The sequence below is a fragment of the Gasterosteus aculeatus genome, chromosome 10, assembly GCF_964276395.1.
Source record: "Gasterosteus aculeatus chromosome 10, fGasAcu3.hap1.1, whole genome shotgun sequence".
NCBI classification, from domain to species: Eukaryota; Metazoa; Chordata; class Actinopteri; order Perciformes; family Gasterosteidae; genus Gasterosteus; species Gasterosteus aculeatus.
In genome coordinates this window covers 7,293,132-7,312,477 of record NC_135697.1, presented here as the reverse complement: position 1 = coordinate 7,312,477, position 19,346 = coordinate 7,293,132, and the positions used below count along the sequence as shown (strand labels likewise).

At 49.0% G+C, this 19,346-nt stretch overlaps 1 protein-coding gene across 4 annotated transcripts in view; it reads left to right on the top strand.

Annotated features, from left to right (window-relative positions):
* The window catches only part of jarid2b (jumonji and AT-rich interaction domain containing 2b), an 84,580-nt gene extending 65,414 nt beyond the window's left edge, over positions 1-19,166 (top strand). For all 4 annotated transcript variants that reach the window (XM_078081402.1, XM_078081400.1, XM_078081401.1 and 1 more), the window contains 14 exons: positions 2,080-2,304; positions 5,189-5,430; positions 9,763-11,209; positions 12,232-12,791; positions 14,241-14,333; positions 14,512-14,630; positions 14,793-14,863; positions 14,988-15,102; positions 15,253-15,358; positions 15,447-15,629; positions 15,835-15,965; positions 16,060-16,246; positions 16,517-16,624; positions 16,860-19,166. In XM_078081402.1, the coding sequence (XP_077937528.1) occupies positions 2,080-2,304; positions 5,189-5,430; positions 9,763-11,209; positions 12,232-12,791; positions 14,241-14,333; positions 14,512-14,630; positions 14,793-14,863; positions 14,988-15,102; positions 15,253-15,358; positions 15,447-15,629; positions 15,835-15,965; positions 16,060-16,246; positions 16,517-16,624; positions 16,860-17,075 (3,803 nt within the window). In that variant the 3' untranslated portion in view covers positions 17,076-19,166. The remainder of the gene's footprint in view (positions 1-2,079; positions 2,305-5,188; positions 5,431-9,762; positions 11,210-12,231; positions 12,792-14,240; positions 14,334-14,511; positions 14,631-14,792; positions 14,864-14,987; positions 15,103-15,252; positions 15,359-15,446; positions 15,630-15,834; positions 15,966-16,059; positions 16,247-16,516; positions 16,625-16,859) is intronic.
* The last annotated feature ends 180 nt before the right edge of the window (positions 19,167-19,346 follow it).

The window sequence follows — 19,346 nt, the reverse complement described above, 5'->3', positions numbered from 1 at the left end:
CCAGACAGCAGTACATTGCTCTGCTTTTAGGTAATCCACTGAGAGTAGGTAAGAGCCTTGTACAACCGTACTTCAAATAATCCCAACCAACTCGCCGTAACAAGTCCTTTCTCATTAGGAAAGCCCGGGTCAGGAGGTCAGGGGGTCATTTATGTAGTGAGTGTCTACGCTCACTTACAAATGTTTCTGAGCTCGTCTCCGCTGTCCACTTACAGTGTAAATGTGTATGTTTCTGCACATATATTCATTTATGCTCTCACTCTAAAAGCGATATCCAAATCTATATAAGGACCTCAGGAACTATCTGTGAAGCTGCTGATTCTAACAATAATTAAGATATATTCCTGAAGTATTCTTTTATAAAATATAGTAATTCTATAATAATAACATACTTGTGTCCTCTATATTTGTATTAACCCTAACCAAAGTATTGCATGAGTAAAATCTAAGACGTATTCTGCACCCTCCAAAACAAGGGTGCTAATTAAATAATTGGCTTGGCGAATTCCTAATTCACTCTGTAATTTGAAGTGCTCTGTACAGCTTAATGCAGGCTGGTTAAATTCAGCCGCTTTTCGGAGGCGTGACATTATTTTAATAGACTCATAATCATGCATTGCTTTCTATTAATGGGCTTTTAAAAACCAGGGCCTTGATAAGGGTAATAAAAACCCCAGTAGTTGCTCATGCTATTGATTTATGTAGCATTAATATAATCCAGGGTTTCCTGCTCATAAACCCCTCTGTATAATCAAGGCTATGAGGATGTTGCATAAGCACATTGCATTTAACCATAAATCAAAACAAGTCAAAAGGAGCGAAATTAGCTTGTATACAGTTTTGCCCACTGTGCTTTGCGGCTACACACACAGGCACACATATTCACGCGCGTCCTATGTTGAGGAAGAACGGTTTCCTTCATGTATCACATGTGCATTATTCTAAAGAATCATCCTTCCTTCCCATTGTGTGCGTGCATAAAAGGAAAATCTTCTCTCTCCTTCCCACTGGCCCTGCAGCGCCTGCTCCTCTGGTAGAAATCCATTCAGAAGCGCTCTGTGCAAACACACTCACAGGCGATGGAGCATTCTCCTGCTCGGGTGCTTCAGTTGTGGCAAAGATCATCCTATCGCTGAGCAAGATTTTCATGTGGTTTCTGGAAGCCCACCAAGGGAGACTATGCACGCCAGTGGCTCCACGAGCCTGGCTTAGGTTTTTTTTTTATTTTATTTCTGCATCTGTATGAGTTGAACAGCTGTTTGCACACTGATTTACGAGTGCAACATTATGAGATTTAATAACGCAGCTCTTTGGGCTTTACGGCCGTTTATGAGAGTGTGTGTGTGTCTACGTCGAGCTAGCCGATGTAACATTATAGCCTGTCCTCTGCCGGACGTCCCTTACCCCCCTCCAGCACGCACGGGGCTAGATTCCTCAGAGATGACGATGAAAGTGACGGAGTGTGACAGAAAACGGAAAGAGAGGGATCGCCGGCGTTCTTCTCCAATAATGGGAGAGATTGACGGCAATCCTGTTTAGAAGAAGGAAGGCGGCCGATTTGGGATCGAGCTCCACAGTGACTGTTTGCTTTTCTAAAGTAACTCTTTAGTTTGATGTTTGAGCAAACGTACGGTATCTGTGGTTCTCAATAAAACTGTCAGAGTGAACACTGCGCTGCGTTTGTGCGTTTTAGTATGCGTGTGTGCAAATATAACAATGGAGGCGCTGTGTGTGGAGCGGTTTACACCGCTTCAATAGGCCTCCAGCTGGGATAATGACAGATGAAAAAAGAGCAGCACAATCACCATTATTCGCAAATGCTTTTGCGACTTCTATTTTTACATTAATATTTCACCACTCGCATATTGATGTTGATTCATCCGCAATTTCAGAGATTAGAATGAAAAAAGAGGTTGTTTTTTTTCCATACGTGTCTCAGTAAAGTTGTGTTTTTCAGTGCCGGTTTCAAATTTAATAGTTAATTTAGTTTACTTAATTATTTTCCTTTTTCTTTGCCTTGCTCTCCCACCTCCCCCTCCGCACCCTTTCTCCCGCTTTCCTACGCCTCTCTGCACTCAGGTTCCTCGGCCCTGCCCAGCAACATGGCCTACTTCGGGAGCTCCCAGGAGGAGGAGGACCTGGTGGACGAGGAGGAGGAGGAAGACGCGGAGGAGACGAGGAACGGAGGAGGCATCCACTCTCAAGGTGGGGGAGGCAACAGCCAAGTGTCGGCCTCCTCCTCCTCCTGCCACTCGACGCCCCGCAAGGGAAAGCTCCCCGCCAGGCAGCCGCTCAACGGGCACGGTGAGCGCCGGAATAGAGCTCGCAATTAGCCGCGCGTACGGGCGGCTCCTTGACTAACGTAATCACAGGGCATTATGGGAAATGCGTGCATTCATGAAGGGGAGCAGCTTCCCTTCAATCCCGTCTTTGCTTCCTTATCTGAGGAGAAGGAGGAGTTGACAAGGGGGGGTAAACGGAGAAAGAAAGAGCCCTCTGAGGGAGATGGATGAGGAGGGAGGTGAGGGGAGAGGACAGAGTAGAGTGAAGGATGATGCACCGGCGGAATAACTAAAGATAAATGGAGGGATGCATTTCTAGGAGGGAGGATTTGATGGAGAGGAGCAACACAGGATGAGTCACGAGACAGACAGACAGACAGCGGACAGACAGACAGACAGCGGACAGAGGTGCTGCTTCCTGTGTGCGCGTGACTGTAATTTCCTAAGTTTGCGCTCGTGTTTTTCCACGTCCAGAGACCCGGGTGAGTCACGTAGCATAGCATAGCTGCACATCAACTCCTTCCACCCCAATTAATACTGAGCTCTCTAAGCCCTAACAAGGTGTTTATGCACTCACTGCGACAGCTGTCCGGGGCCCTCGGCACACACGCACACACCCCTTGTGGGGCGCGTGGACATTTTGGATGAGTAAACGTATACACACAGTTGTGGACTTCATGTAGCATGCATGCATTTGATCCCCATAACACGAGTTTCAATCCTAATCCCATAATTATTGATTTTGTATTGCAGAAAACGTAGGCTTGATTTAAATAATCAGGCCATTTGGTTTTCAAGGCTCGGTCACGGGAAATATTTCTGCGTATTAGGTCGAATTTACCATCATCATATTGCTACTACAGTTTTTATTTTTATACAAAGGACTATTTTAACCTGCAGGCCCTCCTTCTGGCCAGGGGTCCCCCCCCGACAAAACAAGGGCTGGATTTTATGCTTCCTCCCGGATGCTCTCCCTCCCTTCTTAGTCTGTGGAATCGCCCCAGGAAAGGTTCAAAAGGTGAACGCTTTGCTCAGCTCTCTCCTCCGTCATCCTCTGGAGTGGAATGTGGAGGAGGAGAGAGAGGCTGGCAGGGCTCGGAGAGAACCAGGGAGACGGCTCCATGGATTTGCTCGGAATGAACTCTTGGAGAACTGCGCACCACCTTTTTGTGTAGTTCACAGAAAAGTGTCTCCCGTCCAAAACGAGCACAGATGCATGTACTTCTTCTGTCTTTCATGAACATCTGTAGCTGCAGCTTGAATGCTAACCTGCACGCATCCGTATCAGGAAAGTGGAACCTGTTTGAACAAATGCAGGCTTGTTGTGTGCATGAGCACAGCTTAGTCTCCGTTCTTATCTCGTACACCAACACTGTTTGCAAAGCAGCGCGGCGGCGTCACTGTGATATGCTAAATAAATAGATAAGAGGGAAACCAGCAGAACAATATAGATGAAGGGGTTAAGGCCCCTGAAACAGACGTTTACACACATAAGTGTGTGTGCGCACAGTCAAGACGGGGTCGTTGCTCCAGTGTCGAGTTAGTATTTGTGCCGTGTTTCGTATCAGGAGATGGACACACACTCAGTGCATTTTGTGGCTTTAGTAATTGTGTCAAACGGGACACTGAGCAGGAGCAGCGTCATATGAGCGAGGGAGCGAGCAGTTGGCGAATAGTGGAGTAGTAATAGTGGAGTTTATTCTGGGAGGTAGAGCGAGACAGGAAAGGCCCCACATCGTAAGCCATTCATCAGCGAGCCGTCTCCCCCATTCTCTCTCCCGCTCGGCCATGTGCCATGTTGACATAGCTAAATTAAACAGCCTTTATTGGGCTCCGTTTCTTGCTTAGCTCACTTCTCAAAATGTCAGGATGTCTCTCATTTTTCAGAGAGCCGGGGGGGGGGGGGGGGGGGGGGGGAGTATAGCGCATACACACAACCTCTGTCGACGAGAAACGTGCACACACACACACACACGTCGCGGCATTGCGCTCGTGCTGTAAATGCTCCGTGTGTTTGCGCCTCGGCCCCTTTTCATCGCGCCCGTTGGTAGTAAGGCGCCGCGAAACTTTAAATTGAGCCTCATTAAAGCCGAAGAGGGAGCCATTGAGTGTGTGTTAATTAGCTTGCTCCCGTTCTACCTGCTTAACGTCGTCCCGGGGGACGGCTGCAGTCTAGGTCCACTTTGACGTGTAGTACAGAGAGGTTTTCATACACGGCTTAAATCATGCATATTTTGCTGATCGGGCACTATGAGTTAGCCAAAATCCTGTCACTCCCATGTTAGGGGGGGGCTTTTCCACTGGGTCGCTGTGGTTTGGGGCAGGGAGTTTATATGCATACTACAGGGGGGGGTATTGAGACTCATGTGCACATACTGGTACATGTAGACGGTAGCCTGGAAAAACATACTATATGTCCAAGTGTATTTATGCCTCGATACGTTATAGGAATTTTCCCACTTTTTAAAGTGTTTTTTTTATTCCTTATTTATTTACTTTGAACCTTTGTACATTAATAATTAGAAACTAGGTGGCAGAAAAATCTGTGTATCCATGGTCCATAGATTCCTAAATCTCTACAGTCAAACATGCAATGCTTCTACGCAAGGTGTCCAAAAAAAGAGAAGAGAAATCCCAAATCTAAGAAGATCGTCAAATTATTCGTATATTTCATACACCAGGAGCAGATAGACGGCTGAAACCAGTAGGCGTCATCAGTGATCACTGGTCAGGAACAAATATGCGGTTTTCTCATTTAGCTTCATTTAAGATGATGTGTGGAAAATCTCCCAATTTCCACAGCAATTTTCCTCTTAAGCGATTTCTGCCTCTCACACATGAAGATAAAAGAAGCACACCCTGACTCTCTCTCTCTCTCTCTCTCTCTCCCTCCTCCCCCCTTCCAGTCTTCAACAGCCACGGTAAAGCAGGGACGCGGGAGAGTCCGAGGCCCAAGGCGGGAACTCACGGCAGGGACGCGCCAGCCCCGCCACTGCCGCCTCCACCTCCGCCGCCTCCGCCCCTACTGAGGGAGCGCAGCGAGCGGGCGGAGGCCCGGGAGCACGCCAGGCAGCAGGCCCTGGCCAGCACCCGGGGCTCCGCCAACGGGCTGCCACCGAGGAGAGCTGCCGACGAGCTGCGCAAACAGGTACTGTGCGGCAGCCGCTGCCGGCTACTCGCAACCGTGACGCGGTAGACGTCCTGTGGAAAAGGGCGGAGGACTTGTGACGGTGGCACACAGAGAGAGTATTCTCACATGGCGGCGGGGAGATACCGGGGGCTTTTCTGTATTATTAAGTGGCTTGAGGTGCAGGATGCTTGTTTGGCTGGAAATCGTCTCGACTCTTATTTTCATTTTCCCCATCTGTCACATCCTCTTTTTATCTCCCCTAAATGATTCATCCTAACGACTGCGATGTATTTTTTTTCTCTACTTTGCTTTTAGTGGCTGATTTCCTCCTTTGTCTTGTCTCCTCCGTGCTCTTCCTTCTCCTCTCCTCTATTGTGTCGGGGAGAGTAATGATCGTGTTTCGGCCTGCTGCGGCGGCAGCTATATTTAGTAGTGCTGGCTGGGGTCTGTGAACGCCTTCCTTCCTGTCCGTGGCCCTTAGCAGGTCTCAAGGAGAGGAGGGGTCAGAAAACTCATCGTATGACCTCATTTTCTAGTCAGACGCAAACCACATTTCATTCCGTCTTTTCCTCTTTCACAAAATATTTAGCTGGTTTTCCTCCTGTCCAGCGATGTGCTTCAGGTCTTCAGAGTGGCTGCAGTTGTGCAGTAAAGCCACCAATGGCTCTGTGCCGTCGCTCTGCCTCTATTCTCTCTTTGCGTTCACTGTCGTGGTGTGTGTGTTTTTTTTGTTGTTGTTTTGTTTGTTTCTTTGCGACCATTGTCGCGTGCTCTTGTTGAATCTCTCTCCCCCTCCCTCCTGACTCCCCCGCTCGCTTTCCCTCCCTGCTCCCGTGTCAAAGAGACGGATCTTGCCCTTGACAACATGGCTCCAATCATTTGGAAGGATTAGTGCCTTCTTTTTTTTTTTTTCCCTTCTCTCCCTTTTACTCTCGCTTCAATTAGCACCAACAGTATGTGTGTTAACCATGTGTGTTACAAGACTTGCACACATTTATACCCACGGCCCACTGCGAAAATACAGGCTAAGCCATATAAAAGGTTAAGTGATTATGTAGCCGTAAAGAGAAGCAGGGGTTGTGTGTGTAAAACCGAGGGCTAAAGGCGTCGTCATAATTCAATTCACAATGATTCTGTTCTGCTTAATTTAACAGCGTCTTGTAGCAGCAAAATACACGCGCCAGAACAGGACCTCTTTCTCTAAAACAATATGATTGTATCCATTTTAATTAAATAACAAAAGCCGGGTTGTCAGCAAAGCAGCTGCGCAGACCGGCGAGCGCAGGTGGTGTGTGTGTGTGTGTGTGTGTGTGCGCAGGGCCAAACCATTAAGCCGACTCGGCATCATTTGAAAAGGACTTTGCACTTTCTTATTTAGTTGTTCCCCCCCCCCCAGCCATCAATTAACCTCCCTCATAATACTGCATGTGGAACATATGAATCGATATGAACCGACACGCCGAGGAGAACAAAATAAAGTGCTTTTCCCAGCTCCTCCATGTAGATCCCTCACTCTGTGAGTTGATAAAAGGGCCCTTTTGCGCTGTGCGTTATTAGTTCACAGGCTGTACTGACCTTTCTCTAGCGAGCTTAGAAGTCGACCCGCCCTGGGCCGCATCGCATCGCTCCCTAATAAGACAGCAGAGGGGGAACGGAGGCGTAAGCCGGATTCATGCCCCGCCGTCGCGGCGTCCTGGCAGTCATTTACTCCGGCGCGGGGATTTGATTGATTGGCAGCTCGGCGCGGGGTTTAACCCGCCCACCGCCGCACTTGACGGATGCGTCGCGCGCCGTTCAGGACGTGTCATGCATTCGTTCCGACGTGTACGTTTGTAGCCCCCCCCCCCCCCCCCCCCCCTCCCCCCTCCCGCCGCGGACGTCACATCCCCAACAAGAGCATTGCTGAGCATTTGGAGTGTGTCGTCGTCTCTGTATGGACATCCTGGAGAAAAAGCCCTGATGTGCAGTTCCGTGGTTATTGAGGCCGTGGGGCCCGTCGCTCCTAGTGGCCCCCCAGGCTGACTTAAAGAGCCCCACTGACGTCCTGACAAAGAGGTGGAAATCAGTCTGCGATTTGTCAGGCAGCAGGGCTTCGCAAGGGTTAAACTTCCTCCTGTCTGGCCATAACCCCCCCCCCCCCCGCCTCCTTTCTTCTCATGGCCAGCTCCTGCAGATGTTGACTGTTAAAAAATCTTCCTGCCTGGCCTCAGCTGGGCTATAGCAACACATGATGTCATCTAGACACCCCCCCCCCTCCCCCCTCCCCGCTCACATGCGACCGATAATCCACTCCAGAACAGTCTCGGGCTGCTTGTGCGTGTGTGTCTTTCCCCTCGGCTCCATTGTTCTGTCCGTCGTCCTGCTCGTTTCTGCATCAAATGATCTCTACCAGGCGCGTCGGCTTCCACGTCCTTCCACGTATGCCTTGCTTCCCATCTTTCTTTCTTTCCGTCCCCAGCGAAGTATTTAAACTATCTCCGGTCGCTGCGCCGCTGCTTCGTATTTCCCATCGCTCATCATCACCCCCTCGCCATCCTTCTTTGCCACCAGACCGAATAATTAAAGGGAGCAAAGAGACAGACTGGGAGAGCCGGTCCCACTGAGCCCTCCTGTGGCAGGAGGCGGCCACAGCAAACCCAGCAAAGAGGCTTTCTGAACAACTGCTACTTTTTTTGCTTTCACATTGAACCGTGTGTTGATTTGGCATAAATGAAACGTGTGGAAATAAATTAGTTTGATATTTGTTTGTGTGGATTACGTTGGACGCCCGTACTGCTGTGCAGCCTGGCTTCAGTCTGTCTGCACGTCTCTTTCCTCTCCCCACTCATCAACACCCCGTCGTTATTCCCTCTCCCCTGCTCACCCCGGTGTGTGTTGGAGGGGAATGATTGACGGAGGCAGGGTTAGGTTTCAGGCCCCCCCCCCCCTCCCGTCCCCCTTATCTTTTAATGGCCTGGTCTTTGTGTCGGCCCGCCGCCACCTGAGACGAACACAATACAATACATGAGCAGGCCCCCATATACACACACAACTGTGACACGAGAGCCCTTCAAAGGCAAACCTGTCAATGGACCGGCTGCCCCCCCCCCTGCGGTGCCCAGACTGTGATTGATAACTTCATCCCTCCTCCTCTAATGTTTTCTGTGGTTCACTTCCAGCTGTTCTGGACAGAAAGCCACACAGCAGCGATTCATTTACGAAAGGACTCCATGATGTCTGCCCCGACTTTGCATGCATCGTTTGGCTATTAGAGAATACAAACAAAAGGAGAAAATAATTTCAACCTTTTGTGTTCATATTATTAAAGAAATGTCTTATCAACTAATTCAGATATTGGCATCCACACATCTTTTTAATTTTCCAAGATGTCCAAACACCGTAGCTCTCTCCATCTGCCTCCCTGCATCCCTCCCTTTCTCTCCGTCCGTCAATGTCTTTCCCAGTCTCTCACTCAAACACACACTCATTGGAGGGAAGGGAATGAGAAACTCCTGGCAGCGCTGAAAGTGGGCCATGAAAACAAACATATGAGAGAGAGAGAGAGAGAGAGAGAGAGAGAGAGAGAGAGAGAGAGAGAGAGAGAGAGAGAGAGAGAGAGAGAGAGAGAGAGAGAGAGAGAGAGAGAGAGAGAGAGAGAGAGAGAGAGAGAGAGAGAGAGAGAGAGAGAGAGAGAGAGAGAGAGAGAGAGAGAGAGAGAGAGAGAGATATTCTTAGAAATGCAAGCAGCGGAGGAAAGAAAAGCGATGGAGCTCGACAGTTACGTTTCACACAATGGTTTTTTTTCCATGTGCCGACACTGGGGGAGAGGCTGACCATGTTTCTTCCCAGTGGAACAGCCGCAGAAGCAAACCACCGGGCTACAGCTGCAGGCCTCATGCACGTCATGTAGCGCTTAAGGAAACTGTTGGCGAATAAAAGGCAATTTTCATTTGGCCGGATGGGATATTATTCCATCCCCTCACACTGTCCATCTGCTAGCAGAAACCATGGAGCCATCCCTCCTCTCCCTCTCATGTCGTTTTTCTTTTCTGGACCCGTTGTGTTTATCTCGGGATGTAGTGGTTTGGGTTTGCCATTTTCTTTTCCAAATATCTGTCTCTCTGTTGACGGCAGTCTGAGCTGCAGTTTACAAAAGTGTACCGCATTGGAGAGCACAGTAATCAAGACGGTGGACGGTTCTCCAATGCATAGTGAAGGGTTCCACAAATACCTCTGGTCCCTTCTGTGTGTGCGGGTACACGCCTCGCTTTCCCATTTCACTGAAGATTCCTGTCTTCCAGAATCGATCCAGAGCACTGTGATAACTTCCTCGTCTTCATCGTTTCCCATCTCTTTCCCGTCTATCCTCAGGTCTCTAAAGTGAACGGGCTGACGCGGGCGGGCTCGGCGCAGGCTGTCGGCGGGACCAAGAAGAGCCGCGACTTCCGACTGCCGTCCAAAACTGTGAAGAAGTACACAGCCACCGTGTCCAAGGGCCACGTCACCTACACCAAAGCCAAACAGAGAGAACTGGGCAAGAAAACCAAACTCAGCAGCAGCAACAAACACAACAGCGCCGCCTCGCCACCATCGCCGGCGAACAATCACAATCAGCACAGCCAGCCAGCAGCCAGCAATGGGCTGGCTAACTCAGGAAAAGCAGCGGCACCAGCTCACCACAGCAATGCAAAAACCCGCAAACAGGTGCTACTATCTACTAACGGGCTGCACAACGTGGCTGCCATCGCCCGCCTCAACGGCAGGCTGAATGGGCAACGGTACAACCCCCCGGCCAAGGAGGACGGCCAGAGACAGTGCCAGCAGGGGGAGGGCCCGGGTCGAGAGGGGCTGCGTAACTCCAAGCGGCGCCTGGAGGTGGTCCTCAATTCTGTGGGGGCCGGGGTTGTCGAGCAAAAAGCCCAAAACGCCGGCATTGAGGCCAAGAAGGCCAAGCTCCAACCCGCTGCTCTGGAGACGCGCAGCAAGAAGGCGGCCAATCAGGAGAAAGCTGCCACACAAACCGCCGCCCCAGTTTCTAACGGACATGAATCAGACGCCTCCCCTTCTCCCGAGCAAACTCCACCTGTTACCCCACCTCCAGCTCTTTCTCCCTCTCCTCAACAAGCCCCGACTCCCAACACACCAGCAGCCAACGCGGAGCCGGTGAACCAGCGACCCAAGCGGGCGTCAGCCGGCAAGCTGATGTTGATTCGACAAGCACAGCAGCAGCAGAGCAGGTCTCACGGTCGGAACTCCTCCTCCTCCTCCTCCCCCTCGTCGGGCCCGAATCACCCACAGAACCCCAGTCGTGCCAACTCTACCTCAGACCCCCAACAAACCTCTGTGTGCTCCTCCAACACCTCCTCTCTGCTTACCTCCACCAACAACCCCGGGCCGCTCAAACCAGCAGCTTTTCGGCCTGCCGACCGAGAGAAGGAGTGGGAGCGTGAAAAAGAGATGGCACGCCAGAAGGAGCGCGGGCAAGAGCGGGAGTGGGAGCGCCAGAGGAGCAGGCCCGAGGGGTGGGTGGCTCTGGGCGAGGTCCCCGTCTTCCAGCCGGTGCCGCGGGAGTTCCAGGACCCCCTGGTCTACCTGGACGCGGTGAGGGAACAGGCTGAGGTGGCGGGGATGTGCCGCGTGGTCCCGCCGGCAGACTGGAGGCCAGAGTGCAAGCTGAGCGAGGAGATGCGCTTCGTCACGCAGCTGCAGAGGGTCCACATGCTGGGCCGGCGCTGGGGCCCCAACGTGCAGCGGCTAGCCTGCATTCGCAAGCACCTCAAATCTCAGGGCATTACCATGGATGAGCCACCGGTCATTGGTAAGTGAGCGACGCAGCAGGGGGGGGTGGGGACACACACACACACACACACAACCAGTCTCCAAAAACTCCTTCCGGAATCGATTTGAATTAACCGAACAGTTCCTGCAGGCTCGATTATACGGCAGTGTGTTAAACCCAGACACACCTTTCCTTCGGAGTCCTCGTCTCAGTCACGGCTGCACTCGTCGCCGATTCTCTTTTCCTCGCTTTTGTGCAATGTAGAGGACAAAAAAAAGGATAAATCAAATGATTGATTAACTATTGACTTTAGCGTTGTCTGCACCCTGCGTTGTGTTTAAAAGTATTTCATCACATTTGCCACGATCAAAGGCTTCCATCGGGGTTGGTGGCACTTTGCCTCGGCGATATCTTTCCGTTCACGTGACAATAACAATGCGGCGAGGGACCCGACGGTCCATTAAAACGATATTTACCCCAGATTGTCTGGTCACCTTCCATTTCTCACAATGACATCAGCATTTTATGAGTCTTTAAACAGCCCAGTTAAGACAGAAAAATGTTTGTGTGAGTTTTCTGTTCCCTGTGCGTACTTGGTTGTTGAATTTTATTAGTTTAGCCCCGGTTCATGTTGGGCATGTGCCGTGCAGGGTTTGTTGCTTTAATGCACAGCTGTTTTCACTTTAGCATCGGTCGGGATGCGGCTGTTAGCCAGAGAGACCTGGCAGCCTGCGCGCTACAAAGGAGCGGCCTCCGCCAGCCAGAAAGGCCTCATTCCAAATGACTTCCTTTACTGCGCCCAGCAGATCAGTTTTACATTAACAGAATTTGTGTCTGTGTTTGGCACCCTGATGGTTCCGATCACTTTTGAAAGGCGATAGTTCAGTTGGCTGCTCACAGTAAAATGAACTGGGATGCATGAAAAGAAAATGTTTTGTCCGAGCAGCAGATGCTCAAAGACGGCAGCCTTTCTTCATTTCATTTGATTTGTGCTTTTTCATAACTTCCTTTTATTTTCTGGTGTGAGCTCACTCTCCCTTCTCCCCCTCTGCTCCTCACAGGCGGCTGTGAAGTGGACCTGTCACGTTTTTTCCAGCTCATCAACGACATGGGCGGCATGCAGCAGGTGATGGACCTGAAGAAGTGGACCAAGCTAGCCGACCTTCTGCGCATCCCGAAGTCGGCGCAGGACCGGCTGGCCAAGCTGCAGGAGGCGTATCTGCAGTACATCCTCTCCTATGACTCGCTCAGCGCCGAGGAGCGCTTGAGACTGCTGGCCGAAGTGCTGCAGGAGAAAAAGAACCTGGAGTCGCGCCGGGGCCCTCTGGAGGGCCTCTCGGACTCCTCGGCACCTAGTGCGCTGGTGCTGCCGCGCTACGAGCCCAAGAACGGGCTGGTGGGTGGAATCGTGGGAGGGGCGACGGGGAACCACCACAGCAATGGAGTGTATCATCGTCTGAAGGAGCTGGAGGCTCAGGTCAAAGCGGGCCGTCGCCGGCTCTTCGCTCAGGAAAAACAAGGCAAAGAGGACAGGCAGCATGAAGAGGAGCCGCAGCAGCCGCAGCCGCAGCAGGAGGAAGACACGGGCGTTCTCAGTGACCAGCACAAATGTATAAACAAGGTGAGGATGAAGGAAACCGTAGCGGTTTATGCAACATATTTGAAACGCACTAGTCAAGCAATCGGAAAGAGCTGCGCGATGAATTGCGCTACAGGACTGTGTTTTATTGTTAGAGCAATGGACAGTACCTTGCACCTGTTATGATTTTGCTAAACATTTGTGTGTGTGTGTGTGTGTGTGTGTCTAGTAAGGTGGTCAGTGCACTTGCTTGTGTATCAGTGTACGCATCAGATGTATTCCCAACGCTCCTTCCTTCTGGCAGCTGTGTTGATTCTGTCTGAAATGTAGGTCAGAGAGAAGGCAGCCCCTGTCCCGCCCCCCCTTCAAGCCCCGCCTTCTCCAGCTCCTTTAACCCCCCCCCACCCCGCGGCTTCCCTCGTTCAGCACATGCCCTTGCTCTTAGCTATTTAACCCAGTCTCCAGTCGTTTCTCCGACCCCGTCTTTCTCTATCGTGGCCAGTCCTTCCACCAATCCCTCTGCCAAGCCCCCCTACACACACACACACACACACACACATACACCGCTGCAGGGCTAGTAGTTCTCCGAATCCACATGTGCAAACACATACATCATGCTTGTTTATTCACACAAAAACTATGCATGTATTGATGCAATATTTCTTTTGCAAAGAGTACTGTTTGATCACGCAAAGTGAGTGATGTGTGAATGGCTGCCAACATCCTGACATGAGCCATCACTTTTCTCCATTTTTCATCCCGACTGGCCTCCCAACAGGAGGTTATATTTCCCCTTCTTATCAAGAGAACAGAGTGCATTTCAAGGGTATAATTAACCCAAATTACACCAGGAAAAGCTTGGATAAGTGCTGCTTCTGACTCGCCTAAAGAAAGTGCTGCTTTACTCTGCTGTGCACTTGTTAAGAGGTGCAGCTTCTTTAATAATATAAATTTGAGTTTGGTCAGTTAGTTTTTGAAAACTTATATACCCAAGAAGGGAAAAAAAGAAGAAAATACTCAATGCGAGGATGATGAATTCCACAAGATCATGTTTCAGCAGGGTCCGGACTTCTCAAAGCCGCGAGTCGGCAGATTTATGGGAACCTTCAAAGCTTTTCTGTAGCAGGAATGTCTGTGGGAAAGAGGGTCAAATGCATGGGGAACATATCTGTGGCCTGTAGGGAAGACCGAGATGGAGACTGATATAGCGCGCACACACACACACACACACACACACACACATACATATATGTACAGTTCATACACCCGTGTGGTGGGATCGAGCAAAACTGGTAGTTCATTAATGTCCAGCAATATTTTCCTTGCTCATAATTTATTAGTGTTCTCTTCTTGGTTTACATTCCCACCGGTTATTTTAGCAAGACAGCCGACCGTAAATATTTGGAGTGAAGTCGAGTTTTAAAATTTTTTTTCAATGTTTCCCCTCAGATTGTTTTAGTGTTCATAATGTTTTATGCCTCTTTGTTTCAGGGGAAATCGGTGTCTTTGACTAACTTCTTCAGGATAGCCCGGAACACCATGACCATGTGCTTCAACAAGGAACCAGGGGCTGCTGACGTTGAGGTTAGCGTTGCTGTATTAAAACATGCTCATCATGCTATGGTAGTGGCACGTCTTAAAACGTATCCTATTTTCCTGATGAAACATTAATTTACCAACCAAGCATGCTCAGCTAGCGGCTGAAACCCGTCTTCTGCTTTCTTCCACTGATTGTCTTTCCTTCCTTTTTTTGTGCCTGCAGGAAGAGTACTGGAGGATTGTGGAGCAGAGAGACAGCCATGTGGCAGTGCATTGTGGGAAGGTGGACACTAGCACACATGGCAGTGGATTCCCGACAGGAAAGTCAGAGCCATTTTCAAAGTAAGTAGCTCAATGCTGCACATGCTCGCTTTAAAGTTTGCACAGAATATTCGACCCGTTTTTGCACGTTTTAGTCCCGCGCTGTGTCTCCGCCCCCTCAAAATGGTTCAGCCATCTTGTCCTTGGTAGCCCTTGAAAAGACTCTTCTCATCTTTTCTTCAGACATGGATGGAACCTCACTGTCCTTCCTAATAACTATGGATCCATTCTGAGGCATCTGGGTGCTGTGCCTGGTAAGGAACTGAAAAGTCCTAATCCTCTGGGACCCGTCCCAGAAAGTCCATTCATTGTTCTGAGACTGTGTCTGGGTAATTTGCAGTTATTAATAATAATGGCTGTTACTTTTTGTCTCCATAGGGGTGACCATTCCCTGGCTTAACATTGGCATGGTCTTTTCTACCTCATGCTGGTCTCGAGACCAGAATCGCCTTCCATTTATTGATTACTTACACACTGGTGCTGATTGCATTTGGTAAGTATTCACAAGTTGTTTCCCATCATCATCAGTGAAATAACAATGCCGTTTCCCCCCAAATCCCCATATAGGACGTCTGGGTAAGTAACAGTATGGTTTGGACCATTCTTTGCATTTGGAGTAAGTCTTTGGGTGTCCGTCCCACAGGTATTCTGTCCCTGCTGAGGAGAAGGCTAAGCTGGACAAGGTGGTTCATACACTGCTTCAGGCTAATGGCACCCCAGGACTAGAAATGTTGGAGAAGAACATCATGGTCAGTGTTTTCTGAACTCTTTGTGACCAAAAATACAGTTTCAGAAATTTTGTAACCTTGTTCCCCTCGCGTATTTTTGGTGTTCCAGATCTCTCCAGAGGTGCTGTGCCGTGAAGGCATCAAGGTTTACCGTACGGTGCAGCGGAGCGGCCAGTTTGTGGTCTGCTACCCCGGTGCCTTTGTCTCTAAAGTGTGCTGTGGCTACAGCGTGTCAGAGACGGTGCACTTCGCCACACCGCACTGGATGAACCTGGGTTACCAGGCCGCAAAGGTCAGCATGTGGAAAGTTACATTTTGCCACGGGACTACTTTTTACATTTTTATAAATACAAGATCAAAGGCCTGTGTATTCAAGATTTTACATACTTGATTTGGTTTAGTTGCGTTGTAATAAAACTGGTCGGTAAAACCGGTTGAAAGCGTCGCCTTTGGTATTTTAACGAGAATCTTAACGAATCAATTTGTTTTGTGTGCAGGACCTCAAATGTCGCCGCATAGCCAAACCCTTTTCCATGGAGAAGCTGCTGTACCAGATCGCTGCGGCTGAATCCAAGAGGGACAACGGCCTTCTCCTCACCACCATCTCCGCTCTACTCAAAGACCTCAGGTGGGACGCGGCAATGGTCCTCAGTGAGCACACACTTACACATATGTAACGGTTTCCCGGTCCCAGCTTAACCAGGATCCTTCTTGTCCCACAGGAACATAGAGATGCGCCAACGACAGGAACTTTACAAGGCGGGTTTGCTCTCCTCCGCCCGCTACGGCACCCATGACGGCAGCCTGGGCCCCGTGGAGGGACGCAAGAAGCCTCGAGGGAAATGGCTGGCCCTTGAGTCCTCCGAGAGACGCTGCCAGATCTGTCAGCATCTGTGCTACCTGTCCATGGTGAGCGCAGAGGCCCAACGACGTCAACACGTGGAGCCCTTTTTTCTGAAAAGCTTTAGCGATAGTAGTTTTAATCATTTTAATTTAGAAAAAAGCCAAAAATTATCTAATCATGGGACAGTTTCAGTCCGTAGAAATGATTTATCATTTGCATAATACTGTAATAAATGCAGCTTATGCAAAATAGTGTAGGAGTGGAAGACATTTGAATGCCCCTCAGTAGAAGGAGACTTGGTTCCTGCAGTGACGCTTCGGTTTCCATCTGTGCAGGTGGTTCAGGAGACGGATAACGTGGTCTTCTGTCTGGAGTGTGCCCTGCGTTATGTGGAGAAGCACAAGTCCTGCAGAGGCCTCAAGATGATGTACCGATACGATGAGGTGAGCGACCGGCGTTTGGTTTTCGGCCGTGGGTTCAGTTCGCTCTCCGTCCAGATGGGGGCGACATAAGCCAGGCTCACACTGGAAGTAGCTCATTCACCAGTGTTCATGATGTCATTCTTACTCTATATAACTGTGTTATAGATGAACAAGTTATGTTGCTAAAAGTCATTCAAAAAAAAAAAGATAAATGGTCCCTTTTTATTTAATCTTTTTTTATGTGCTTTGCGATTAGGAGCAAATCAACAGTCTGGTGAACCAGGTGTGTGGCCGGGCCATGTTAAAGAACGCGGCCGGCGGCGTCGTCGTCACTGCAGTAGGGGGGGACGCTTGCCACGGCCTCAGCCCCGCCAAAGCATCGCCAGCCAAGCGAGGCCCCCGAAAGCGCCCCACCGTGGAGGTGGCACGCCTGTCCTCCAGCCACATACCCAAGGCTGCTGCTGTGTCCTGAGGAGGACCCCCCCCCCCGCCCCCCGGTGTGCTCTGCCAGACCCTCTCAAACTCCCCCCGTTATGTTTTCCATTAAGCAGGATTTCTAGCAATCCCTCCCCCACCACTCAATATTTAAGATTGTTTTTTTACTTTGAAAAATCCCCTCACCCGACCTCCACCCCCCCCCAAAAATTCACCTCCTCCCTCAGTATGACAGGCTTGTTTATAAAAAAGGAAAAACAAAGAGGGGGGAGGGGAAAGCAAGATGTCTTTTTTGCACTAGTGTGAAAGAAGAATTATTTTTGTTTTTTCTGGATGATTTTAGAATCCCGCCGTCCCTCTTTACGTCGTCTTTTACAACATTACAAGCATTAAGCGTAACATTCACGAGAAGACTTGGTGAGCCCTTTACCTCCGTCGCCCCTTAACTGCAGGGGGGGGGAGGGGGGTACATTTGTTACCTCCGTCTTGCATCACTCTTTCCTGCCCTGCCCTCACCTCGCCTCCCGAGACTGAACCCAATGCCTGCTCACCTGTGAACGTGGGACAAATGAAAAGGACATCAAGTAGTTACCCAAAGTTTCCCAGGAGTCCTTTTATAATTATTTTATTATGTCATGGTGCAGCTCCTGCTTTTTTATTTTAAGGGGGGAGGGGGCGGTTGGTGCCGCGAGGTAAAAACTTGAAAGATAACGATGTTTGTTGGGCTGTTTTTTCAAGTTCTATTTTAAATTTTAGCTTTGCTTTTAAGAAGTCTTCTGTGTATTTTATTTTCTCTGTCATTGTGGATGTTTCTGTTTGTTGGTGGACGTGAGAGGTGGCAGATCTACAGCTGCTCGACCTGTGAAAGGTCACCGCTCACCTCGCTTCCTGGTCGTATGGAGGGATCCCTCCTTCGCTAGCAAGTGAAAACTGTGCCTGATCCGTAGCGAGGAGATCCATTTTAATGGTGCTGTTGGTTATAATTACTGTATAACAACACAAATTTAAAATCCGGGGGTTAGCACATGCTATCTACTAACAGCTAGCTTAGGCTCCCCCCCTCACAAGGCAGAAAGGCCATCAGGTTTTTCTGGTTCTAGATGTGCAATCGTGTTAACATTCCATTCTTCCAGTTTCCTCTGTAACAGTAAACATTAATTATTATATTATTATTTTGTGTTTTTTTTACTTTTGTTGGTCTGACGTGTTATCTCAAGTAGAGCCACTAGTCAAAGAGTGTAAAATGTGAAATATGAAATCAAAGTTTTGTTTTTTGTATTTTTTCAATTGACCTTTAGTTTTTTTTTCTCCCTTTTCCAGATATACGAGTGATTCTTAGAGGAAAAAGTCCAACACAAACTAAACATCTTTTTTTGTACATAATCCTGTAAATCTCTTTAAATACCTGAGCCTTGTTCCGGGGCTGAGGAATAAAAGGAAGAGAGAAACGTTCCAGAGGAGAGTGGTTGATGAAGAAAAAGCCTTAGATTTCCCTTTCTTCATCCGTGTGAGTTTGACGCTTACAGGGTTGCTCTGGTTAAACGTGTATAAAAATTTTAAGTGCTGCTTATATCACTAAGAAAGAAGATATTGAGTAGCCAATGACTGCCCCCCCCCCTCTTCCCCATAACCTAGTTTTGTTTGTTTAGCTTTACTTTTTTAAAGAAAAGGGAAAAAGATATGTTCACAAAAAAAGGGGTTTTTACATTTTCATTACTGAAAATTCAACCATAATGTAGTAGCTACTCATGTTGCACTGAGCTTGCCAGTGGTGACTGTCAAGGACAAATCCTATAATCCAGTTTGTTGGTTGTCGTCCCTCACAGAAGACTGAACTGTTTAGGACTATTTAATAAAATACCAAGTTGGGTGTTTTCAACATAAAGTGGTTGTCAAGTTTTTATGGCCTTATATTCTGATGGGATTTTTATTTTTCAGCTTGCTTTTTTGGTTGGTTTCTTCCATTTTCTACAGTATAAACTACTTGCTCACAGTGGGGTCTCTGGTGACTTAATTTATTAGTGCCGCATCTCGGCCTTTCCCTCCACTTGGAAAGAGTCATGTTGGTTATATTCAGTTTTTTACTTTTGCAGTTTGTACTTAAGGTTTAATAAAAACTTACCGGCAATTCACTGTCATTTCTTTCCAGCAGGTTTGTTTCTTTATGCGGAAATGGTTTTGACAGCATTACCATTTAGGTGTCAAGTACCAGGGCAAGCTGTGAGAAACTACGGTCATAAAGGGCACAGAAAAGTTAGTTTATATTAGAAATTATATTGAAATACACTGGGGCCTGTAAACCCAAACG